At 42.8% G+C, this 26,584-nt stretch overlaps 1 protein-coding gene across 1 annotated transcript in view; it reads left to right on the forward strand.

Annotated features, from left to right (window-relative positions):
* Window positions 1-485: 485 nt before the first annotated feature.
* Paip1 (poly(A) binding protein interacting protein 1) overlaps window positions 486-26,584 on the forward strand; it is a 29,118-nt gene continuing 3,019 nt past the window's right edge. Inside the window, exons 1-10 of the mRNA XM_045139057.1 lie at window positions 486-513; window positions 1,051-1,220; window positions 8,371-8,556; window positions 10,883-10,995; window positions 17,155-17,266; window positions 19,308-19,433; window positions 21,635-21,741; window positions 22,009-22,126; window positions 22,707-22,761; window positions 25,290-25,383. Of these exons, the coding sequence (XP_044994992.1) occupies window positions 486-513; window positions 1,051-1,220; window positions 8,371-8,556; window positions 10,883-10,995; window positions 17,155-17,266; window positions 19,308-19,433; window positions 21,635-21,741; window positions 22,009-22,126; window positions 22,707-22,761; window positions 25,290-25,383 (1,109 nt within the window). The remainder of the gene's footprint in view (window positions 514-1,050; window positions 1,221-8,370; window positions 8,557-10,882; window positions 10,996-17,154; window positions 17,267-19,307; window positions 19,434-21,634; window positions 21,742-22,008; window positions 22,127-22,706; window positions 22,762-25,289; window positions 25,384-26,584) is intronic.

Below are 26,584 nucleotides of genomic sequence, written 5' to 3' on the forward strand. Positions count from 1 at the left end.
GCGGGCGGGGGCGGCGGGTCTTCCCGCGCCGGGCTCGCTCACCTGCGCCCCGCCCGCCCCCGGCGGACCCGCGCTGGCCCGCGCCCCTCCTCCGCCGCCGCCGCCTCCTCCTCCCGCGGCGCCCGGCCCGCCCAACCGTCGGCCGCTTCTCTCGGGAGCCCTCGAGCGGGCCGGCGCCGCCCGGTAAGCGCTGCCGCCGCCGCTCGGCGAGGCCGGGCCGTGGGGAGGCCGGGCGCGGCGCGGGGGACGCGGGGGGCGGCGGGCGCCGGGGCCTCCGGGCCGCGGGGGGCCGCTGTGAGCCGCCGGGGCGCTGGGCGCGGCGGGGCGGGCTCGGGGCCGCCCGGGGCCGGCTCGGGGCCCGCCTGGTCGCCCAGCGAGGGGCGTCGCCGCGCCGCGCCGAGGGCTCGGGCCGCCGTGCGCCAGGGGCCGAGCGGGCGCCGCCCGCATGACGCTCGAGTGAGGCGCGGCGGCGGCGGCGGAGGAGCATGTCGGACGGCTTCGATCGGGCTCCAGGTGCTGGTCGGGGCCGCGGCCGGGGCGGGCCCGAGGGCGGCGGGGGTCCCGGGCGGCGCGGGGCCGGCGCAGCGGTCGCGGCCCCCGCCGCCGCCGCCGCCGCCGCCTTCCCGCGCCCCGGGCCTCGTGCAGCCGCCGCCGCTGCGCCAGCCCCGGACCGCCCCGCCGCCGGGGGCGCAGAGCCAGGCCGCGGCCGGCCCCGAGCGGCCCGGGGCGCGCGCAGGTACGAGCGGCCCCCGCCCGCCCCCCGCGCGGCTCGGAGCGGCTCCCCGCCCCGGCCCCTCCCCCGGTCCCCGTCCCGGTCCCCGCCCCGGTCCCCGTCCCCGGTCCCGCCCCGCCCCGCCCCGCGCCCGAGCGGCCCGCAGGCAGCGCCGGCGCCCGGGGCGCACTGTGGCCGGGCGGGCTCTTTGTCTGCGCGCCGGCCCCGATCCGCGCGGACCTGCCGGGCCGGGCTGCCGCGTGCGGGGCGCGAGCGGCCCCGGGAAGGAGGGCCTCGGGCGCGCCGGCCTCGGTCCTCCGTCCCTTCTCCTCCCTCAGAACCAGCGCGGCCCGCGAGCGCTCCGCCGGCGTCCGAGGACGGCCTCCCGCGGCTGAACGCCGACTCCGCCATGGCCAAACCCCAGGTGGCGGTGGCCCCGGTGCTGATGTCGAAGCTGTCGGCGAACGCCCCCGAGTTCTACCCGTCAGGCTACGCCTCCGCTTACGCTGTGAGTACCCGGCTCTCGGCGGCGGGCCGCGGGGCGTGCGGGGGCCGCGGGGCGCGTGGAGCCCGCGCGGGAGCCGCTGGCCCGGGAACCGTGCAGTTAGTGCTGCGGGCATCAAGGCAGGCGCGCCGGAGTAGGGATGCTCCTGTTTGCCGGGCTGTTGTATTCTTAGCACCTACGAGAAGTGTGCGTGCGCTTATAAAGCTGTAAAGAGCCTGGATGCTAGGCCACATTCAATTTTAAAAACTATAAGCTACTTCCGGACTTTGTGGACAAACCGTGTGGTGGGTGGCCAGGCAAAACTTGCTTTTATTTTTAAAGTGATCTTTAGCAAGATGGCTCAGTGTTCATTGGTGGCTCTTAGAAAAGTTCTGGATTTGTCTCCCTCGTTGGCCTGGAATTCATCATCCTGACTCAGCCTCCCCAGTACTGTGGTAACAGGCATGCTCTTACTCCTGACTATTGCCACTCTCCTCAAAAGTCATTTTGCCTACTTTTAAATGTTTTTATCTGTTCAATTGCAAGGAAGGGGCAGGGAGAGAGAATGGGCTTGCCAGGGTACCCAGCCACTGCAAATGAACTCCAGATGCATGCGCGCTACTGGATCTGGCTTTAAGTGGGTGCTGAGGAATCAAATCCAGGTAGTTAGGCTTTGCAGGCAACCATCTTAACCACTAAGCCATCTCTCCAACCCCTTCCCTACTTTTAAAGTTTATGCAAATAGACACAATAGCTTATCACGTTAAGTCAGTATCGAAATTCATCTTGTAACAGTAATTTGAGGTAACGTATTACTATCAGATGGTTTCCATTTCTTTGTTGAACAATGTACACCTTCTACTTTTAATCTGTTATGGCTAGGATTGCTATTTTTGTCCATTACCTGGTTGGTACATGCCTTTATTTCTTCTCCATGCGCAAGAGAAGCAAAATTCTCTGGATTTTGTTTTATTAGTAAGACCTAGCCATAGCAGACTAGAATTGTGACGGCAAGGACTGGCAGGATCACAGCAGAGGCATAACTCACAGTTCTTCTCTGGCTCGCGTGCTTCATGCGTTTATAATCTTCCTGAGCTTCATAGGCATTTAGGCTTGCCACCCTGCCCACTCTCGTACCTTTTCTTACCCATTTAGTCTCGGAGCAGGAGAATGTTGGCTCCCTACTCTGCTGATAAACTCCTGTGAGGGAAACGTTTCCTTGAAGTAAACCAAAGTTAGCTAGGGCGCTCGTCTTACTCAAGCTCTGGTTATATAGCGACAGTGGACAAAACTTCCTGTGTTCATAGAATCTCCTCTAATTAGTGGTCTCCAGCCTTGTTTCTAAAAATTCCTTGATCTGCTTTTGTTGTATATGTGAAAGTTTATTGTCTGGTGTCCATTTGTTTAAGAATATACTTTTGGTCTGGAGAGAAGGCTTGGTGGTTAAGGCGCTTGCCTGCAAAACCTGGGGACTCATGTTCGCCTCTCTGGTTCCACTAAGCAGACTGAGGTGCAGGTGCTCCCGGTTGCACGTGGGGGGGGGGGGGCAGCGTGTCTGGAATGCAGTTGGAGCCCTGGCATGCTAATTCTCTCACTCTCTCACAGTAATAATAGTAACAATAGGCCAGTCTTTTGGGCTTGCCTTTAAAAAAGAAACTCTTTCTGATAGCTTTTTGTAGTAGTATTTTGCTGTGCTTTTTATATTCTTTCAAAGCCTCATGCCCTTTTATCATTCTTTTCTCTAGTGGTGCTGATAGAATTTTCTACTTACCTACTCTTATCAGTGGGCTACTATATCCCTGTATTCCTGGTTGTTACCTCTCAAATAAATCAATATGCTTTTGAATATTTAGTCATGGTTTACTTACCAGTACCCAAAGTCTGCATAGGAACTCATAAAACACTTTAAGAGGTAAGTGTCCCTGTACACCTAAATCCTAAAAGCATCCTCCAAGTTACTGACTAGTTTTCCCTTTGCCTTTCAAGCAGTATCATTTTTGAAAATGTAAAGTTATCATCATTGGTAGTACTTACCACTGGCTATGAGTCTGATCTCCCTAGGTGTATTGAGGCTGTTTGGAACAGTTAATAATGCTCTTCTGATTTTTAAATTCATTGTCTTCTTAACCCGCATCTTATGTCGGGAACATAGTATGATCTATTCCGTTTAAAAGTCCCAATGTGTCATGTCCTGTGGTAGATATCAAAGTTACTTTTAGAGCTCAAAAACCAGAACTAAATACTTAAGGTCGTGATTTTGTTCTTTTTTATTTGCGCATCATCTTTACTCCTGTTGCTACAACTATGTTTCCATTTGACTTCTTCATGAGGATCTCACATTTAAACCCAAGTGTAAATCAGAGTTGATCTTCTGGAGCTCTCTTTCTAACTAGTTTAAGCCAAAAACTTGAGTATGTGACTGGAGAAATGGCTCAACAGTTAAAGGCGCTTGCTTGCAAAGCACAGGTTCTGTTCTTTGCCCGCCCATGTAAAGCCAAACAGGTGTTCATTTGCAGTGGCAAGAGACTGTGGTGTGCCCATTTGCATATCACAGTCAAATAAACAAATTTAAAAAAAAAAAACACAACTTGAGTTTTGACTCTTCTTTGCACTCTTGCCTAAGCTAAGTAGTAACCATTCCACCATCTCTGCTTCTGATCAGTTTCCTGTGCCTACCGCCTTAGATGAGGTTCTTATCTCTTGACAATGTATAGAAAAACCTACCATGAAAGGTGTTTTCTAGTCTATTATCCCACATAGTCTCTGCCATAGAAATCTTAAAGTAAGAAAAAGGAAAAAAATTCTTGAAAAAGTGTTCTTCAGTGTGGAAACGATTTACCTACATATTGGAAGGCAAAGGAAATTGGTAGTTTGGAAATCTGGTTCTCAAGAACCAATGCGTGCCTTGATTTAAACATGGAATGCATCTGTTGAGTATACTCTGTGACTTTTTTTCTTTGTTTTGTTTTTTGCTAAAACTGGTGGATTCTGGATCCTGTCCTCTGTTCTGCTGTTTGCAGCTCAGCTTTGCTTTTCTTTTATTTACCAAACTTTCTTATGAGCGTTCTCTTGACCTTATGAAAGACAGGAATTCAGTATTTTAAACTGCATATTGCCACAATGAATGACATTTGATAGAAAATGAGTAGCTTCAGCTGGTACCTGCAAACTTGCCTTTCTGCTTTTCATTATCATTAATAATGGTAGGGTACTTTGTCTATAAAAAAGTGAAAAAGCCGGGCGTGGTGGCATACACCTTTAATCCCGGGAGGCAGAGGTAGGAGGACTATGGTGAGTTTGAGGCCACCCTGAGACTACATAGTAAATTGCAGGTCAGCCTGGGCCACAGTGAGAGCCTACCTCGAAAAGCAAAAAAAAAAAAAAAAAAAAAGAATTTATAAAATGAACATTTCTTCAGAGGTTTATATTGTTGTAATTGTGTTTACCTTTCCAGAAATATTAGGTCTGTACAAGGAAGTCTTTGGAAGGTAGGTAGGTAGGGAGAAAAATTAGGTATGATAGTCTATTATATAGACATACCATGGTATACTTACAGATTGTTAGATGGATTTCTTGGCAATGAAAATCCTTATATATAATTTCAAAGTTGTATTTGAGACTTAGCTGTTTTGAGGATACTGTAGAAAATAAAAGTACAAGTCTTAATTAGTTTTGTGACTATACACAAATTATTCAAGTTGATTTGTGATCCTGCCATGCCCAAACCCTTCTTCATGCCGTTAGTTTCACCCTGCCTTTAGGCTCAGTGTCTTGAGCAGAGCCCCCAAAGGCCCCTGTAAGATCTACTTGCTTCATTAACTTCATTATCTACCCATCCTTTCCTTGGCTTTCTGGGTTAGCCATTGATTTTTTTTTTTTTCTTCCCTTGAAAATTATCAAGCCAGGCTCCGGGGCCTAGATGCAACTTCTGCCCACTGCATAGGATATCTCTTTCCTGGATATTTGTGTGGTTAGGTTTTGAAGACAAGAACTTTGATTTTTTTTTTTTTTCTATCTCAGTTTAGATATTAGCCCTGGAGACTCTCTGGCCATGTTTCTCATTGTATTTTAGCATCTGAATGTATCTTCCACCATGGACTTAGCAAAAGAGGACTTTGTTTTGTTCACCCGGACATCATGTCATAGCAGTCCTCAGTATCCACAGCAGTCTAGCACTTGGTAGGCACTTAGCACTCAGTTTGTCTCGAGACAAGGTCTTGCTGTGTAGTTGTATTTTAGCATCTGAATGTATCTTCCGCCATGGACTTAGCAAAAGAGGACTTTGTTTTGTTCATCCGGAGTCATAGCAGTCCTCAGTATCCACAGCAGTCTAGCACTTGGTAGGCACTCAGCACTCAGTTTGTCTTGAGACAAGATCTTGCTGTGTAGTTACAGACTGGTCTGGAGCTCCTGATCCTCCTGCTTCAGCCTTTGAGCCTGGAAATACAAGAGTGTGCCACCACAGCAATACCCACATAGTTTTGAGTGGATTTAAAGCCCTTTTTAAAATAGTGTAGGGGCTGGAGAGATGGCTCAGCCATTAAAGGCACTTGCTTTCAAAGCCTGGCATCCTAGGTTTGACTCCTCAACCCATGTAAAGCCAGATGCACAAAGTGGCACATGCATCTGGAGTTCATTCACAGTGGCTAAAGCCCCATACACACACACTCTCCCTCCCTTCCCCCCCCAAAAAAATAAACTGTAAAGACCTTTAAAAAATATATTGAAGGGCTAGAGAGATGGCTTAGTGGTTAAGGCACTTGCCTGCAAAGCCTAAGGACCCACATTCTACTCTCCCGATCCCACGTTAGCCAGATGCAAAGGTGAGGCAAGCTTAAGGTTGCACATGCCCACTAGATGGTGCAAGCCTCTGGAGTTTGCAGTGGCTGAGGGGCTAATTCTCTAATATTATGTTATATTATATTATATTATATTATTTTATTATATTATATTATATTATATTATATTATATTATATTATATTATATATAGGGGGGCATGCAAGCAAGCAAGCAAGAGAGAGAAAAAGAAAAGTTAGATACAAAGTCTTAGCAGAAAGAATATTTCTGAGTGGAATAAAACACAGGTAGATTCTAAAAGTTAACTAAACACTGTACCCATTCAGTCAAAAACAGCCCCAAGTATGTATGCCAGAGTAGTTATTATAACAACCAGATCCTCTATCAACATAGAGGTTAAGATTTCTGGTCTGTTGAGGGATCCCAGTCAGCTTGTGACCAAGTGAGACCCTTCCCTGGTGCAAACCCAGTTACCTTGGATGAGTTTGGTCTCAGTCAAGTTGCTGCCTGGGTCGTTGGGCTGCTGTTCTGATTTCTGGAGCTGGGCACTGGCTTTTCCTGTGGGGCAAGCCAAGCCTGGCAACTGTAGCCCTGAAGATCAGCACCCCCGCTGCTGGAACTGCTGCTGCGAAAGCTGCCTCTGCTGGGTCTGTCAGCAGCTCAAGCTGCTGCTGCTGGGCCCACTGCTGCTGTTGCCTCTGCTGCTGCTGCTGCTGCTGCTGTAGCTGCCACTTCTGGAGCCGCTGCTGCTGCTGGGTCTGCTGTTGTTGCCGCTCCTGGGTCTGCTGCTGCTGAGGCCGCTGGTACCGGTTCCAGAGCTGCTGGTGTTGCTGCCGAACTCTGTTCCTGCTTGGGTCCCGCTGTGGGCTCAAGTTGGCGTGGCCGGTCCCGGGCGGATGCTCTGTTCGGCTCAGGCGGTGGGGGAGGGGAGGGAGCCGCAGCTGCTCTGGTTCTCTCGCTGCTTCACGTGTGCTTCTACCTCGCGGTCTGCTCCTCCGCTGCTCACTGCCACTCTCCCTTCACGTGTCCTGAGTTGCGGAGAGCGCGGTGTGAGGGAAGCTCCCGCACCTGGCTTTTCCTGCGGCTGGAGCCGAGTCTGGCCACTTTCTGGTGCGCCCCGCCGCCATTGGCGGAGCTGCCGGGGACCACTTTTGCTGGCCTGTGCGGGCTCTGGATGCTCTGGATCTCTCCTACTTCTCCACTGCTGCTTCAATTTCCTATACACCTCACTTTTTAGTAAAAGTGTGTATTTTGCTGAGTTTTTTTGGTCTTTTTTTCCCCCAGGCTGCTTTGGCGTGGTACCTACGCCGCCATCTTAACCGGAAGTCAGAAAGAATATTTCTAACTGGGCTGGAGAGATGGCTTAGCAGTTAAGGACCCAGGTTTGAGGCTCTCTTCCCCAGGACCTACGTTAGCCAGATGCACAAGGGGGCACATGTGTCTGGAGTTCATTTGCAGTGGCTGGAGGCCCTGGCGTGCCCATTCTCTCTGCTTCTTTCTGTGTCACTTTCAAATAAATAAATAAATATAAGACAGAAAAAAAGAATATCTCTAACATAAAACTTTCCTAAGGGTATTTTTTAAAATATATTTTTATTTATTTGCAAGCAGAGAGAGAAAAGAAAGACTCCAGCTACTACAAATTCCAGATGCATGTGCCACATTGTGCGTCTGGCTTTACATGGGTAGTGAAGAATTGAAACTGGGTTGTTAGGCCCAAAGCCTCTCCACAGCCCCTAAGAGTGTTTTGACCACCTGTCATAGTTTTTTTCTTAACATACTACTGAATTTAGACCCTCGTAATCTGTTTTTACAGTGTAGTCACAATGTTTCTTCTTTTTTTTTTTCCTTTTGGTTTTCAGCTAGAAGCCCCGATGTGCCACTTTTCTCTGTCTCGTCTCCTGTCCTCTCCTCTCTTCTCTCTGCTTGCAAATAAATAAGTAAAATATTTTTTAAAGAATATGCAGAATGGTATAACGAATATCCATAATCTCAACAGTAAGTTACATGTGGCAGTTCTAGTTTCTGTCCTTAGTGCATCCTTTTCTTCTCATTTTGATGCAAAATCTAACTAGATTATTACTTTTTTATTAGTGCTAGAGTGAAATTGCTTTAAACTTTATTTCTCAGCCATTTAGTAAATCTGCCAGAATAGAGAAAACAATTCTGTCTTCGCCCAGCTAAATGGAGCCCCATGCTCTTGCTATACTTAAACAAGGAAGGATGATAGCTTAGTGGGCTTAAGATGTTCTTGAAAGTTATTTGAGTGGTCCGTAAACAAGTCATTGCTACTCAGCTATCGCAACTTAAACCACAACATGCTTATTTTGGCCAGTTGCATTGATTAAAAGATTGGTTCTCATTTTTGACGTGCAGGAACCCTATGAGGACGGTTGTGAGGATTATCCAACCCTATCAGACTATGTGCAGGACTTCCTGAATCACCTCACGGAGCAGCCCGGCAGTTTTGAAGCCGAGATCGCGCACTTTGCAGAGACCCTGAATGGCTGCGTCACTGCCGACGATGCCCTGCAGGAGCTTGTGGAGCTCGTCTACCAGCAGGTGGGTGAGGTGGCTTGTGGGGGGCCAGGGCCCGGCCCCCAGCACTGATCTTTGTCTCATGCAAAGTTCCTAGTCAGATCTAAGGCGGGGCTCTCGCTGAACGGTCAGCTGACCTGCACAGCCACATCTCTGCAGAGCAGTGTGCATGGCTAAGCCTCCATGTGCTCAGGCAGTGGTACACAAGGGGCTTGGGGTCTTAGGACACCTTCCTCTGCATGTGAAACAGTGCACGCAAAGCAGACAGCGGTGATTTTTTTCCGAGGTGGTGAACTATGTAGCTTTACTGGTGGAGAGGAAAATGTCACGAGAATTTTCTAATCTCCTCATTGAGTTCTTTTGAAAGGCAAACTGTAAAATGGTCCAATTTTGAGTCTTAATGTTCCTCCCTGTTTATTTATTCATTTATTTATGAGGTCTCATTGTAGTCCAAGCTGCTCTGGAATGCATAGCCATCCTGCCTTAGCCTCCCAAGTGCTGGGTTCACAGGTGTCAGCCACCATGCCTACCCTGTTTTTAATTTTAAGGATTACCGAGGAATATTGTTCACTGGTACATAAATACTATTTTAGGTGTGAAAACTACATTAGAAAGCACTGGCTTGTTAAGACATAAAATTATAAGATTAGTATGAGACTGGCCCAAAATAATACATGAACAGAAATATAAATCATAGGGCTGAAGATATGGCTTAGCGTTTAAAGTGCTTGCCTACAAAGCCTAAGGACCCATGTTTGACTGCCCAGATCCCACGTAAGCCAGATACACAAAGGTGAGGCAAGAGCAAGGTTGCACATGCCCATCAGGTGCCACAAGCCTCTGGAGTGCAATTGCAGTGGCTGAGGCCCTGGCATGCTAATTCTCTGTGTCTCACTTGCTCTTTCTAAAAAAAAAATGTGTGTGTGTGTGTGTGTGTGTATACACACACACACACATATACACATACATACATATACATATGTATATGTATATATATATAGCCGGGCATGGTGGTGCACACCTTTAATCCTAGCACTAGGGAGGCAGAGATAGGAGGATCGCTATGAGTTTGAGGCCAACCTGAAACTACATAGTGAATTCCAGGCCAACCTGAGCCAGAGTGAGACCCTACCTTGAAAAACAAAACAAAACAAAAATGTATATGTATATGTATATGTATATGAATTGTAGTTTTCTGTAACTGAATGTTAAAAGATAAATTCAAATTAGGAATAGACATAAGTGTGATTATTAAAGCAAGCTGGTGATTACATCCTTTCTAATGTTTAATTTGGTGACTTTCCCAAGTTGTTCGCTATGGTTACTAGACCCCAAGAGTGCTTAGCCAAATGCTAAGTTTTAAGCCATGCCTGAGATTCTGGGAAGATAGAACTGCTTTCTTTTTGCTGTCCTGGTTGGTCTGTCATTTTAGCTATTTAGCAGGCTCTATACACTGTGTAGGGAATAGGCTATGTGATCAGTTTCTGGGGTGAAGGGTCTAAACCTCACAAGGTCACAACCATTTGTGTGATTGACTCCAAACTAGTCTTCAAATACATACTTAGTATTACTTAAGATTCAAACTTTTTTATGCCAATGATACATTAACTTGATAAATAGCTTTTAAGTTCAATTGAAGTAATTTATGGAAATACTATCATACAGCTAGAAGAAGACCTGTTATAAAGGTTGGCAGATTAAACATACCCATCCAACTTTGACCTCTTTGACCACAAAGGGGTGGAGAACAGGATGAGAATTTATACAAGCGTTCACTATTCAGTGCTGTATAAACAGTGGTGCGCACTTGTAATCTCAGCACTTGGGAGGCTGAAGCAGGAGGGTGACTTGGAGGTCAAGGGCAGCTGTGCTGCACAGTGAATTCCAGGTCAGGCCAGAACAGACCACAGAGAAACCAACCAAGACAAAAAACTAACATCAAATGGTGGCACACACCTTTAATGCCAGCACTTGGGAGGCAGAGGTAGAAGGATTGCTGTGAGTTCGAGGCTACCCTGAGACTACATAGTGAATTTCAGGTCAGCCTGGGCTAGAGTGAGACACTACGGGGGGCCGGGGGGGACCTAACATTGTCTGATTGCTTTCTGATAACCTCAGGTAAGCAAGAAGTTGGGAAACTTGTCTTAAGCATTTTTATTTCTATGTGGTTCTTAATATGACATGGGTGGGAGAATGAATTTAATTTTCTAAAAAAGATTTATGTTCTGTTTTGTACAAGGTGGTTAATTTTGGAAGCCAAAATGTATTTTTCTCCATAAAGCATTGCTATTTGTATTGATAATGATATATATGTGTCATGCAAAGCTTTTTTTTTTTTCCTTTTTAAAAGGCTACGTCGATTCCAAATTTCTCGTATATGGGAGCTCGCCTGTGTAATTACCTGTCCCATCACCTGACAATTAGCCCACAGAGTGGCAACTTCCGCCAGTTACTACTTCAGAGGTCGGTGTGACTATGAAATTAAACAGAATAAGTTTAACTATCTTTTTAAAAATTGCACAATATAGAAAGTTGTAGGGAAGAAAGCATAGACCATTCTTATTTGCATAATATTAAAAGCTTATGGTTGGGCTGGAGATGTAACCCAGTGGATACGGGACTCACCTAACTTGCACCAAGCCCTGGGTTCACTGTAACACAAACCACTGTATAACCAGTGGTGCACACCTATAGTCTCAGCACTCGAGATTTTTTTTTTTCTGTTTATTTATTTTCAAAATTTTTATTAACATTTTCCATAAATATAAAAAATATCCCATGGTAATACTCTCCCTCCCTGTTTTTTGATTGGCTTGTTTGATTCCTTATTATTTAACTTTTTGAGTTCTTTGTATATCCTAGATATTAATCTCTAATATAGCTGGCGAAGATTTTTTCCCATTCTGTAGGTTGCCTCTTTGCTTTTTTCACTGTGTCCTTTGCAGTGCAAAATCTTTGTAATTTCATGAGGTCCTAGTGATTAATCTGTGGTTTTATTGCCTGAGCAATTGGAGTTGTATTCAGAAAGTCTTTGCCAAGACCAATATGTTGAAGGGTTTCCCCTACTTTTTCCTCTAGCAGTTTCAGAGTTTCAGGTCTGATGTTAAGGTCTTTAATCCATTTGGACTTAATTCTTGTGCATGGAGACAGAGAAGAATCTATTTTCATCCTTCTACAGATATATATCCAGTTTTCCCAAGAGGCTGTCTTTTCTCCAATGAGTATTTTTGGCACTTTTGTTGAATATCAGGTGGCTATAGCTACCTGGACTTACATCTGGGTCCTCTATTCTGTTCCACTGATCTACATTTCTGTTTTTGTGCCAGTACCATGCTGTTTTTGTTACTATGGCTCTGTAGTACAGGTTAAAATCAGGTATGGTGATACCACCAGCCTTACTTTTGTTGCTCAGTATTATTTTAGATATTCTAGGTTTTTTTGTGATTCCAAATGAATCTTTGGATTGTTTCTTCTATTTCCATGAAGAATGCCTTTGGAATTTTGATAGGGATTGCATTAAATGTGTAGATTGCTTTTGGTAAGATTGCCATTTTCACAATATTGATTCTTCCAACCCAGAACAAGGGATGTTTCTCCACTTTCTAGTGTCTTCTGCAATTTCTCGCTTGAGTGTTTTAAAGTTCTCATTGTATAGATTCTTTACTTCCTTGGCTAGGCTTATTCCAAGGTACTTTATTTATTTATTTATTTATTTATTTTTTGATGCAGTTGTGAATGGGAGTGATTCTCTGATTTCATCCTCTGTGTGTTTGTTGTTAGCATATATGAAGGCTACTGATTTCTGTGTATTTATTTTGTATCCTGCTACATGGCTGTAGGTTTTTATCAGCTCTAACAGTTTGCTAGTAGAGTCTTTAGGGCCCTTTATGTATAGAATCATGTCATCTGCAAATAATGATAACTTGATTTCTTCCTTCCCAATTTGTATCCCTTTTATGTGTGTCTCTTGCCTTATTGCTATGGCTAAGACTTCCAAAACTATATTAAATAAAAGTGGGAACAGTGGACACCCTTGTCTTGTTCCTGATTTTAGTGGAAAAGCTTCCAGTTTTTCCCCATTTAGTAATATGTTGGCTGTAGGCTTCTCATAAATAGCTTTTATTATATTGAGATATGTTCCTTCTATTCCCAGTCTCTGTAGGACTTTTATCATGAAGGGATGTTGGATTTTGTCAAATGCTTTCTCTGTGTCTAATGAGATGATCATGTGATTTTTGTCCTTCAACCCATTTATATAATGTATTACATTTATAGATTTACGTATATTGAACCATCCCTGCATCTCTGGGATAAAGCCTTCTTGGTCAGGATAAATGATCTTTTTGATATATTCTTATATTCTATTTGCCAATATTTTGTTGAGAGTTTTTGCATCTATGTTCATGAGGGAGATTGGTCTGTAATTTTCTTTTCTTGTTCTATCTTTCCTGGTTTTGGTATCAGGGAGATGCTGGCTTCATAGAAGGAGTTTGGTATGATTCCTCCTTTTTCTATTTCCTGGGAAAGCTTAAGAAACAATGGCGTTAGCTCTTCCTTGAAGGTTTGGTAAAATTCAGCAGTGAATCCATCTGGGCCTGGGCTTTTTTTAGTTGGGAGATTATTGATAACTGTTCAGATTTCCATGCTTGTTATAGGTCTATTTAAGTGATTAATCTCATCTTGATTTAATTTAGGTAGGTCATATAAATCAAGGAAATCATCCATTTCTTATAGATTTTCATACTCTGTGGAGTATATGTTTTTATAGTATGTCCCTATGATTTTTTGAATTTCTCTGGAATCTGTTGTGATGTTACCTTTTTCATCTCTGATTTTATTAATTTGTGTCTCTTCTCTCTTTCTTTTGGTCAGATTTGCCAAGGGTTTATCAATTTTGTTTATCCTTTCAAAGAACCAACTCTTTGTTTCATTAATTCTTTGGATTTTTTTTTGTTTCTATTTCATTAAAAAACAATCTTCATACATGTAATTCAAGAAAGACAAGTTGTAGCTTGTAACCGAGAGCAGGTGCACTTGCAGGAGGTAGGGTGCCAGGTGGCCCCATCACTGTACCCCCAGTATTTCTAACCCTTTGCTGTGCTTTCCAGCTACCTAGATTTAAAATAGGCCTGAGACTGCCTCCTCCTTGGAAACTGGTGTAATTGGAAGGTGGAAACTGGGTATTTTTGTTTGTTTTATATATGTTTTAAAGCTCTGCAAGTGATTCTGTTTTATAGTCATGGTTGAGAACCATTCAAGTTTTCTTTGACTCTTACCACTGTGTGTGCTTGTAATACTATCAAAGACCCTCGTCTGGAGAGGCCTTAATCATGTACTGAGTCATGTAGTGCAGAGCATAAAATACCTTATAGAGAAGTGTATGCACATAGATGGTTTGAAAAAGTAAAGTCATGTTACCTTCTGCAGCAGTTACTCTTATTGTTGGGAGGAAAGGATTTATTTCAGCTTTAAAATTAGAGGGAGATGCTTCTTCATGGTGGAGTAAGCTGGCTCACTTCATCATATATGGGTGCAGAGAGAACAGTGCTGTCTCTGGACACAGTGTACGGGACTCACGGTCTGCCCCCAGTGACACATCTCCTCCAGCAAAGCTCTGCCTCCTGAAGGCTGTACCAACTGGGGACTAAGTAGGAAGCTTAATCACAAACACCACATATTTATGGTAGTGTCCTTTTTGCTGCATAGGTACTAAGGATAACTTTGATGTTTATCTTACCTTCTAAAATTTCATTTCATTTTTTTTTTCTTCATTTCATTTTTTGAGGCAAGGTTTTGCTCCTGCCCAGGCCGACCTGGAATTCACTATGTAGTCTCAGAATGGCCTCAAACTCACAGGGATCTTCCTACCTCTGCCTCCTGAGTGCTGGGATTAAAGGTGTGCATTATCACATCCAGTTATTACCTCTTTTTCCATCTTTGTGAAATGCACATAGATTGTTTTTACAATTGAAAATGGTAAGCTTTAAATGCTATAGGGTCTGTGATCTGCATGATCAAACGTGCTGTATAAGGGTTAGGATTCACTTTCACATGCTCATCATCTAATATACAATCTAATGGTCACAGAATTTATAAGAGAACAAGGTTGTTTATCAGAACTTTACTGGCAAAGTTATAAAAGAAAGGAAAGTAGCCCAAAAATTTGAATGGCTGAATTGGATTAATCATTTTTATTACTTACCAGTGTTGTACCTATAAATAGCTCAACTTTTTTTCTGATGAAGAATCAAGTTTATTTAAGAAGATAACAAATCTTACTACAAAGACTCAAACAAAAGATGGTGCTCAGTAGTACAGCTTTGTAAGCTCTGGAATGGGTTGTTCAAACTGACATAGGGCAAATGCTTGAAGAGATGATTTCTTTATTTTTTTTTTAATTTTATTTTCTTAAAGCTAGCCATCTAGAAGCCATTTAGTCTCTATAACCTCTTTCCTTTGTCTTGAAAAAACCTGTCAACATCGGGCTTATAAAACAAATTATATCAAGGTATGGTGGTGCACACTTTTAATCCCAGCACTCAGGAGGCAGAGGTAGCAGGATTGCTGTGAGTTTAAGGGCCACCTGAGACTACATAGTGGATTCCAGGTCAGCCAGGGATAGAGTGAAGCCCTGCCTCAAAAAAACAAACAACAAAAAAAAAATTACTCTTCTGGCATTTTCCCACTACTTGATCAATGAAGAATAAGAAAAAGTAATTAACACTAAAGTGATAAACTTTTTAAAAAATCCATTATTTGCCGGAGGGGGATGGGAGGCTCTGAGGAGTTTGAATCTTCTAACCCTACATACACAGCTGAGCATGGCCACATGCACCTGTAACCTCAGTCCAGAGACTGCAAGCTCCAGAATCAGCCTCCTGCAATAGGCGAGCATATGGGCCACCCCACCCTAGCCACAGACACAAGCAGAAAATAAGTAAAACCCATTTTTGTAACAATAGCCGGCACTATAATTCATTTATAAGGCAATAACAGACATGATTAGTTTAGTTCCTTTGTAGGAACTGTGACTGTTCTTTTTATCTATGTGAGGCAAATGGGCCATAGCAGGGAAAATAGAGCACAAGAAAATCATTGGAAATAGAGACCAAATTAGTTGCTTTGTATTTTATGATTTCAACCAGGAAACTCTTTTTCTCATAATCCCTGATATGTGTAATTGGAAGTATAATAATGGACTTACTTGAGCATGGTGGTGCGTGTGCTCTTAGGTAAGAGCCAGAGCATTGTGGGTTCAAGACCAGCCTGAACTGGCTGGGTTTGAGGCCAGCCTGGACAATTTAGAGGAGACACTATAAAAATGAGTCTGAGGCTATACTTCAGTGGTAAAGTACTTGACTGCTGTGAAAGGTCCTGAATTTTCTCCCCAATGCCCCCCCCACACACATACACACACAGTGGAGGGAGAAATTAAGAACTTGTCTCCAGCCATAGCACCTTGAACATGTCTGTTCTCAGAAGCTAAGCTGAGTTGGGCCTGGTCAGTACTGGATGGGAGACCACTTGAAAATACAGGGTGCTGTATGCTTAAAAAGAAAAGAACTTAAGCTAGGCATGATGGTGCATACCTTTAATTCCAGCACCTAGGAGGCAGAGGTAGGATTGCTGTGAGTTCAAGGCCAACCAGGGACTACACAGTGAATTCCAGGTCAGCCTGGGCTAGAGTAAGACCCTACCTTCAAAAACAAAAAAATAAACCAAACCAGTTCATTTTATTTTCAGCATAGAGGCCATCTATGTTTGCTGATATGTGCATATATGTATAAATATGCATGTGTGCATGCATGTATTCAGTCTCCATGAGCTCTGTCATTAAAAGCAATGCTCAGTGTCAGATACTTAACACCAAAGTGATACACTTAAAAATGCATGGAGACAGTATATACATACATACTTAGGTAGAAAACTTTAGAAACAATTTGGATAAAAACTGTTTTCTAGCTGGGCGTGGTGGCGCATGCCTTTAATCCCAGCACTTGGGAGGCAGAGGTAGGAGGATCACCGTGAGTTCGAGGCCACCCTGAGACTACATAGTGAATTCCAGGTCAGCCTGGGCTAGAGTGAGACCCTACCTCAAAAAACCAAAAAAAAATAAATAAATAAATAAATAAACTGTTTTCTTAGCAAAAAATGAATGAGACACAAAGTGAGGCTTTTTTTCTCTTGGTGCCAGTATGCCCTGAGCATCCTAAAACCTACACCTATATTGCTTAAACATGTTAAAACTTTACCTGATTGTTCAGATTCCAGCTACTTCTATCCGTTTATTACTATAAATCTTAGTTTGACGGTGTTAATATGGTAAATGGGAATACTTTTTCTTTATTAAAGTAAGTCATTATGCTTGCCTCTGATCCTATTGGTAACTAAACTGACCAATGGTCATCTCCTTTAACTGTTTAAAAAGCCAAAGCTGGGCTAGAGTAATGGCTTAGCAGTTAAGGTGTTTGCTGGCAAAGCCAAAGGATGCAGGCTCAATTCCCCAGTACCCATGTAAAGCCATGCCCATTCTCTCTGCCTCTTTCTCTCTCCCTCAATTAAATATACTTTTTTTAAAAAGACAAAACTATGTGAGATTATAAATGATAATGTCTTTATTAGGTGTCGCACTGAATATGAAATTAAAGATCAGGCTGCAAAAGGGGACGAAGTGACTCGAAAGCGATTCCATGCATTTGTACTCTTTCTGGGAGAACTTTATCTTAACCTGGAGGTGAGAAGGCTTTATTACAAATAGCTTGAACACATAAATTGGCAATGAGGAATTTTTGTTCACATTATACATTCATAGTATCACAGACAAAATGGAAAAGAAAGTGAAATGAACTAGGCCAGGGTACATGCCTGAAATCGGATCATAAAAACAAAAAAAGAAAAAAGGTGAAACAAAAGGGAGGAAAAGAAGAGCAAGAAAATACTTGATTATATATATATATATTTTTTACATTTTGTCTGTGAGTGAGAGTGTGTATTTTGTGTGTGTATGTGGGGCACACCAGGGGCCCTTAGTGCTGCAAACATGCCTGTCCTGTCCTGCCTTATGTGGGAGGCTGGAGATAAGAACACAGCCAGTAAGTAGGCTTTGCAGGTAAGTGTGTTTAACTGCGAGCCATCTCCCCAGCTCCGGTACCTGATGACATTTTAGTAAAACATCTGTAACATTTGCACTGATCGTTGGCTAGATGCTATGCAATAATTACTGGGCTTTTGAAAGTTCAGTTCTCGGACTGGAGAGCTGGCTTAGCAGTTAAGTGCTTGCCTGTGAACCCTAAAGACCCTGGTTCGAGGCTCTATTCCCCAGAACCCACGTTAGCCAGATGCACAAGGGGTTGCACATGTGTGGAGTTCTTTTGCAGTAGCTGAAGGCCCTGGCACGCCCATTCTCTCTCTTTCTATCTGCCTCTTTCTGTCACTCTCAAATAAATAAATAAAAATGAATAAAATATTTAAAGAAAAAAAGTTCAGTTCTTAGCCAGGAATGGTGGCACACGCATTTAATCCCAGCACTCAGCAGGCAGAGGTAGGAGGATTGCTGTGAGTTTGAGGCCACCCAGGGACTAGATAGTGAACTCCAGGTCAGCCTGGGCTAGAGCAAGACCCTGCCTCAAAAGCAAAAGAAAACAAAAATTCTGTTTTCCACTCTCCAGATCCCACATTAGCCAAACGCACAAAAATGAGGCAAGCACAAGGTTTCGTGCGCCCACTAGGTGGCGCAAGTGTCTGGGGTTTGATTGCAGTCAGTCTTAGAGGCCCTGGCGTGCCAATTCTCTCTCTCTCTCTCCCTAAAAAAAAGTTCTTCTAGGAAGCAATTGTTTTCACTTTGATGAGATAAGAAGTGATGCCTTTTGGGTCCTGTTGTCATGAATTTTTAATACATTAGTATGTTGACTCCAGATGGCAGCTCAAAGCAAGTCACTCTGCGGATCAGAGATTTTAGCAGAGGAGTGAGACTAGAACCACACCCAACCCACCCAGATTAGTTCTCTAACACAGCAAAGTAACTTGGGATGAGTGTATTTCCATAGCTATGCCCTGGAATGTCTAAATCCAGCTATTCAACATGTGCATCGCCTTGTATGTATTCTTATAGGAACACCTAAAATATATAGTTTTTGAGTGCAATAACTTGTTGGTCACTGTCATCCTGATGACAGACAGCAGGTGTCTTGAACTTGCTCCTTCTGGCTGCCATTTTGTGCTTTTTAACCAGCATCATCCCAGTCCCTAAGAATGGTATTTGGGTATTCTTTTTTTGGTTGTTTAATTGAACACGGTAATCCTGCATATAATGTGCATCTTGTAGGCATGAGCCATTATACCCGGTTCCATTGCTAAATTATCTTTCTTTTTAACCAATTAACTGTTTCAGTCTGGCTTTTATGTATGGTAAAAGGAGAACACCAATATAAATGCACCTTAAATTAACAATGGCATGTAGCGTTTCTTTTGTGGAAGTGATGTTGCTAGTAGATCTGTGGAGAATGAAAAACAAGGCGTAATTTCTCCGGTAGGTAAGAAGATTTGTAAACTGTTCATGTAAAAAGATTTTTTTTAATTGTGTAAAAGCAGAATAGAATTGTTTTGTTATTTAAAAAAGTACTATCTTCAATTAGAGCCCACTTCAGGAAGTAGTAGTACCAAAATGGACTTAAATTTTCCTGAAATTCTTATTTTGCCACCATCTTGTTAGACAATTTTTATATATCTGTGTCAAATGTGGATATTACTGTGTTTAATTTTCTTTTGTCTACAAGATCAAAGGAACAAATGGACAGGTAACAAGAGCAGATATTCTTCAAGTTGGTTTACGAGAATTGCTGAATGCTCTCTTCTCTAACCCTATGGATGACAACTTAATTTGTGCGGTAAAATTACTAAAGGTCAGTTTAACTTTTTTCCTTTTTAAATTTAACTTTCACCCATTTATTTTGCAAATTAGATGAAGGAAGGTATGTGTAATACACAATTGAATTCAAGATTAAGATATTAAAGTTGGGCTGGAAAGATGGCTTAACACTTAAGGCACTTGCCTGCAAAGCCAAATGTCTTTGGTTTGGTTCCCCAGGACCCAGTAAGCCAGATGTACTAGATGGCACATGCATCTGGAGTTCATTTGCTATGGCTGGAAGCCCTGGTGTGCCCATTCTCTCGCTCTTTCTCTTTGCCTCTTTCCCTCTCAAATAAATAAAAATAATTTTTAAAAAAAAGATATTACAGTTAAAAGTTGACATTTGGAGTCCTGGAAAGATGATTTAGCAGTTAAGGCACTTGTCTGCAAAGCCTAATTACCCAGGCTTAATTCCCCAGTATCCACATAAAGCCAGGTGCACAAAGTGGCCCATGTATCTGGATTTTGTTTGCAGTAGCTGAAGGCTGTGGTGCACCCATTCTCTATCTCTCTCTCTTTTTTTTTTTTCTGTCTCTCTGTGCTTGCAAATAAATAAATAAAGTTGACATTTGGGTTGGGAGAGATGGCTCAGTGGTTAAAGGCACGTCCTTACAAAGCCTGACATTCCAAGTTTGATTCCCCATTACCCAAATAATAAAGCCAGATACAGAAAATGGTACATGCATCTGGAGTTTTATTTGCAGTGGCAAAGAGACCCTGTTGTGCCCAGTCTCTCTCCCTTTTAAGTTGACATTTTGCCAGGCATGGTGGTGGCCACCTTTAATCCCAGCACTTGGAAGACTTAGGTAGGGGGATTATTGTGAGCTTGAGGCCAGCCTTGTGGAACTAGAGTGAGTTCCAGGACAGCCTGGGCTAGAGGGACCCAAACATGACATACCTTACCCACAAAAAAGTTGACATTTTATTTGGATTTGGAGTACAGTACTCATGAATATCTTTTTTTAGAAAAATATTTCCATGTATTTATTTTTTTAATTTTTTTGTTCATTTATTTATTTGAAAGCAACAGAGAAAGAGACAGATAGAGAGAGAGAGAGAATGGGCGTGTCAGGGCCTCCAGCCACTGCAAACGAACTCCAGACATGTGTGCCCTCTTGTGCATGTAGCTAACGTGGGTCCTGGGGAACCAAGCCTCAAACCAGGGTCCTTAGGCTTCATAGGCAAGCGCTTAACCACTAAGCCATTTCTCCAGCCCCTCGTGAATATCTTCTATTGACAGCTTCATCAAAGTTTCCTTCCAAATGCTGAAGCAGACCATGCTCTCACCAACAGTGCATCAGTACACTTCTTTTTCCACATTTATTAGTGGTAAATACCAGTTTCAGTTTTAGTTTTGTCATAGATGAATAAAAATAGAAACCTCAGCCGGGTATGGTGTCGCACGCCTTTAATCCCAGCACTCGGGAGGCAGAGGTAGGAGGATCACTGTGAGTTCAAGGCCAGCCTGAGAATACATAGTGAATTCCAGGTCAGCCTGGGCTAGAGTGAGACCCTACCTCTAAAAACCAAAAAAAAAAAGAAAAGAAAAGAAAAAGACACCTCATTTCACCCTGTATTTGGCAGATCAGTTGTAAAGGTAAGCATTTAGTTATATTTGTGAAACCTTAACTTTTTTTTTTTTTGGTGGAAGTTTTTTTTTTTTCCTTAAGTTCAAAGTTCTATATTGTATACTTTCATTTTTCTTTTGTTGCATATTTGTTATCTTTTTTCGTTTTTGTTCTTTGGTTTGGTTTGGGTTTGCAAGGTAGGGTCTCACTCTAGCCCAGGCTGACCTGGAATTCACTATGTAGTCTCAGGGTGGCCTTGAACTCACAGCTATTCTCCAACTCTGCTTCCCGAGTCTGGGATTAAAGATGTGCGCCACTACTCCCTGCCCTTCGGTTGTATATTTCAAAGGTAACAAGTATACTAAAATACAGGCTGTCTTAGTCATATAGAGGAGATAAAATAATCATTAACATGAACTCCATCACTAAGGTTCTATAGTTAATTACATTTGTGACTCAGTCAAAGAAAGCATAAAGATATAGAGGTCTTTGAATATTAGCCAGTAAGCAGAAATTAATTGCCAATGCTTAATCATTTAATTCATGTAATTCAAGAATCATTAGTGCCTTTTTTAGAATATCTACCCAATTGCATTCTTTATGTTACTGACACCTGCTTTTTTAGTTGACAGGGTCAGTTTTAGAAGATACTTGGAAAGAAAAGGGAAAATCTGATATGCAAGAAATTATTCAGAGAATTGAAAATGTTGTCCTAGATGCAAACTGCAGCAGGTAGGAAAAGAAATCAGTAGATCTCAGTCTCGATTTGGGGTTGTTTTTAATCTGTGCTTCATCATAGTAACTGATAAAGATATGGCAGTCTGAACTTGCTCAGCTGCATTTGAAGTTCAGGATTTTATATCACATGAAATGTTAGACAATTAAAGCAATGAATATACATATCAAACTGAATCATGGTTTTTGAAGTCCACTAAGTAGTATTTTAGAGCCTGACAACATTTACAGTGGGTATATATTTATTTTTATTTTTGTCTGCAGAGATGTAAAACAGATGCTCTTGAAGCTTGTCGAGCTCCGGTCAAGTAACTGGGGTAGGGTCCACGCAACTTCAACATACAGAGAAGCCACACCTGAAAACGACCCTAACTACTTTATGGTAAGCCCGTGTTTGCATTTTAAGTTTCACTTTTTGCTTGAATTCAGTATTTTACATAAGTTACATAAAGCATTTCTCATAATCCAATGCCGATTAACACTGGCTTAGGCGGCGTGGGAGCCTCCAGTGAAAGGGTAGATGAGAGAAAGACCTTCAAGCATCAAGAAAGAGTGATGGGCTGGGGCTGGAGTCAGCATGGAGCTCAGCCAAAGGCCCGTGTCTCGGGTCTCACTTTGCCTTCAGTAGCACAGTAAAATAGAAAGTGAAAATGGGTATGAGGACAAGATGTCCTGCAGCTTCCCTGACATCAAACACGGCAAGTGTAAAAGAAAGTGCCCACAACTCAATCTTGGAGATTCTTAAAGAATTGGTAGGGTAGGAGGAAAACAAAGTTTAAGATGAGTCAGCACTTAATCACAGTTCACTGGAAATGGGACAAGCACTTAGGGTCAGAATTAAGGCAAGACGATAGAGTAGAAATCTTAAAAACTATGCATGTTCTTGGATACTTGATATTAACTAGGCTGTCCTAAAGTATTTTGCAGTGACTGCCTGTTTTTATCACTTTGATTCATCTTAGAATGAACCGACATTTTACACGTCTGATGGTGTCCCTTTCACTGCAGCTGATCCAGGTATGCTTTCTCTCAGCTATTCTTTTGGCCTCTTGTTTTTGGAAGTAGCAATTTACATAAAGTCAATTCTCACTGGTACAAAATTTTAGCTTTTCGATGTGTTCTATACATCCTAAAGTTCTAGGACAGGGCTGGAGAGATGGCTTAGAGGTTAAGCTCTTGCCTGTGAAGCGAAAGGATCCCAGTTCGAGGCTCAATTCCCCAGGACCCACGTTAGCCAGATGCACAAGGGGGCGCACGCGTCTGGAGTTCATTTGCAGTGGCTGGAGGCCCTGGTGCACCCATTCATTTTCTCTCTGCCTCTTTATCTCTGACTGTCACCCTTAAATAAATTAAAAAGCTAAATTTCTAGGGCAAAGGGATTGTTATATATTGAATATTCTCTATAATGATCACTTACCTATATTGTCTGGTCAGGCTGGCAGTCAAGGATTTGAAGAATCCCTTGATCAAGTGCAGCTTTTTTTTTGGTTTTTCGAGGTAGGGTCTCACTCTAGCCCAGGCTGACCTGGAATTCACTATGTAGTCTCAAGGTGGCCTTGAACTCACAGCGATCCTTCTACCTGTGCCAGGATTAAAGGCGTGGGCCACCACCCAGCAAGTGCAGCTATGTATATTTTTTTAATATTTCCTCTTAGTGGTTTGTTTTCATTGTTTTAAACATTCAGGTGATTAGGATGGAAGGCAAAGATGGTTCTAAGTCACTACGTAGAAGGCAACTTATAATTAATATAAGTTAATGCTTATAGGTGCTGTAATCACAGGGTTATTAGCACTTAGTGAGTCAATTAAAACCCAAATCTCTGTATACCTTCCCAAAAGGAGACCTTTGTAAATTGTAATAGATGGGATTTTAGTGTAAGAGAAACTCTTCCCATTTGGTACAAACCCCAACCAGATAATGTTGAGATGTTTCAGTTTGTCTTCTCAGAGTAGCAGGCAGTAAGTGTCCTGTGTCTCTAGTGCAGAGGAGCCTCTTTAGGGTGAGGAAGTGGAATTAGGTTCCGGACATTAAGTGTCTTCAGCCGCTTTCCAACGTGACCATGCCATTTAACACTCCCACCAGAAACTTAGAAAGTCTTCTCATGCTTTCTTTAAAAAGAATTTTAAAAGTATTTTTATTTATTTGCCAGTAGAGAGAGAGATAGACAGACACACAGAAGGGGAGCACCAGGGCCTTGAGCCACTGCAAATGAACCCCCATGCGTGGACCTCGTGGGATTCTGGTTTCGCGTAGGTGCTGGGGAGTGGAATTCCGGCTGTTGGGTCTTGCCGGCAAACAGCTTAGATGCTGAGCCGTCTCTCCAGCCCTGCTCTTCATTCCTGATAATACTTGTTTTCGTTTTTTGGGGTTTTGTTTGTTTGTTTTTTGTTTTGGTAGGCCTGGTTTTGTGAAACTCTGAATTTTTTCCTTTGTTAACCTTTTGGATTTTTCCTTTGAGAATTTTTTGTTGGTACTTTCTCCATATTCTTGCTTAATCACTTTTACTGAGTTGTAGTTCCTCTCTACAAAACAGGTGTTCTTGATCAGCTAAGGTTTTTATCTCCTCCCATTCTGTGGCCTTTTATCCATTTTGTTTATAACATTTTCTTGTATACATGGTTCTGAGTTATAATGTAAACAAAATGTATCGGTCTTGTTTGTGCTGTGATTTTACTTAACCACTTTCATTAGTTTGTTTATTGGTTAGTAGAGAGAGCAAGTGGCTACACTAGGGCCTCTTACCACTGCAACAAAGTCCAGATGCATGCATCACTTCGTTTATCTGGCTTTACGTGGGTACTAGAGGATTGAACCTGGGACAACAGGCTTTGCATGCAAGTGCCTTTAACCACTGAATCATATCCTCAGCCCCACATATTTCATTTTCATCTAAAAATCTTGTTTAGATGCTTTTCATAATTAGGTCTTGCATATGCCCTTGAAATATTTTTCATAAGCCGGGCGTGGTGGCGCACGCCTTTAATCCCAGCACTCGGGAGGCAGAGGTAGGAGGATCGCCATGAGTTCGAGGCCACCCTGAGACTCCATAGTGAATTCCAGGTCAGCCTGGGCTACAGTGAGACCCTACCTCGAAAAATCAAAAAAAAAATATATATATTTTTCATAGTACTATCTCAGCATCAGGTAACTGACTCATTCCTCCTCATTGATAATGGGCTGCCTCCTTTTGCTGCACACTGTCCATGGAGGTCTTGTCTGTCTACAGCAGGTCCACTCACTTACCCTTACTTTGCTCTGAATCTTTCTACTTCTGCTAAGACAGATCTGTCTTACCTGGAGGCGCTTAGAGTTCCAGTTACCACAGGCTGAAGTGGACATGCGTAGGGGCAAAACAAGACAAAGTATGTTTTATGGAAACTATTTTTACATCATTGATGGCTTACTGATATTTATACCTTGGCCTACTTAAAATGAAGAGTCCTATTGCTGCAGATTGTCAGGGGCAACGGCTAGTCATCTCATGATTTTGTTCTTCAGCGTTTACTTTTGTTTTTCTTTGTTTTTTTCCTGTGTTGTCTCATAGATTACCAAGAGAAATACCAAGAGTTACTTGAAAGAGAGGACTTTTTTCCAGATTATGAAGAAAATGGAACAGATTTATCAGGGGCTGGTGATCCGTAAGTTCTATTTAATTCCTAGTTTTCTTGGTGAAGCTTCTGTGACCAGGTTTTAGGTGCAGAGGAGACTAGAAAAAGAGTCATGGAAGGAGGATAATGTGACCCCGTGCTGGTGTAGTATGCTATATGGAGGGGTAGAATTTAAAAGTTCAAACACATACTGAAAATCTAGTTAAGGAAAAACCTTTTAAAACAGCCTAATTGCACTTTAAGAGCTCAGGCAACTTCTGTGTCTGTTTATCGATACAATAGGCATGGTAGTGTGCACTTGTAATAAAGCATCAGGTGGAAGAGGTGCGAGATGTCAGGTATGTAAGGCCAACTTGGCCAATGTGAGACCCTGTCTTGAAGGGAAAAAGGAGTAGGGAGCAGTTGAGAAAGGAAACGACTTGTATGGAGTTGGGTTGGTGGAGCATGTAACACGCTGTTCTCTGTTAACAGTGCTGTGCATATGGATAAACTACTTAAGTTCTGTCCTTCTAGTTAGGAGGTATGGGGAGACCTTAATCTTTTATTAAATCTCATCTCCTGTATATTCTACATGGAAAAAGTAAAATAAGCTGCCTTTATTTTAGTGTGTATTTGGGATCTAGATTTCAATGTTGCCATACTTTTACATACTAGCTTAATAGAACCATGGAAGGATTTGGATGCAGGCAGTTCATAATTGTTGGGTCTATTGGAAATCAACAGCCATTGTAGACACTGAACTTCAGGTTGTTCTCTAAAGTTACAACCAATAAGCATAATATTCTGTGGCCTAATGAGTACATGGTTATTGCAGCACAACACTTTGTACTAGAAATGGTGAAGGAACAACAACAACAACAAAGACCCAGCACCAGTTGGCAAGTTACTGGAGTACTCTGGTCACAGCTGTAGGTTAAAAGACTTGAGGGGACGGGGAGTGAGACTGGGAGGACACATAGACAACGTTGGTGTGGGAAGAGGATAGGAAAGGCAAAAGGTCTGGAGTCACATTCTATACCTGCAACATACTTGATCAAAGTTTATTAAACCTCCCATTGTCTTTGCTTTTTTGAGATAGGGTCTCACGCTAGCCCAGGCTAACCTGGAATTCACTCTGTAGTCTCAGGGTGGCCTCGAACTCATAACAATCTGCCTGCCTATGCCTCCTGAGTGCTGGGATTAGAAGCATTTCCCAACACGCCTAGCTTTTTTGTTTTGTTTTTAACCTCTA

This window comes from Jaculus jaculus, chromosome 20 (assembly GCF_020740685.1).
Source record: "Jaculus jaculus isolate mJacJac1 chromosome 20, mJacJac1.mat.Y.cur, whole genome shotgun sequence".
NCBI lineage: Eukaryota > Metazoa > Chordata > Mammalia > Rodentia > Dipodidae > Jaculus > Jaculus jaculus.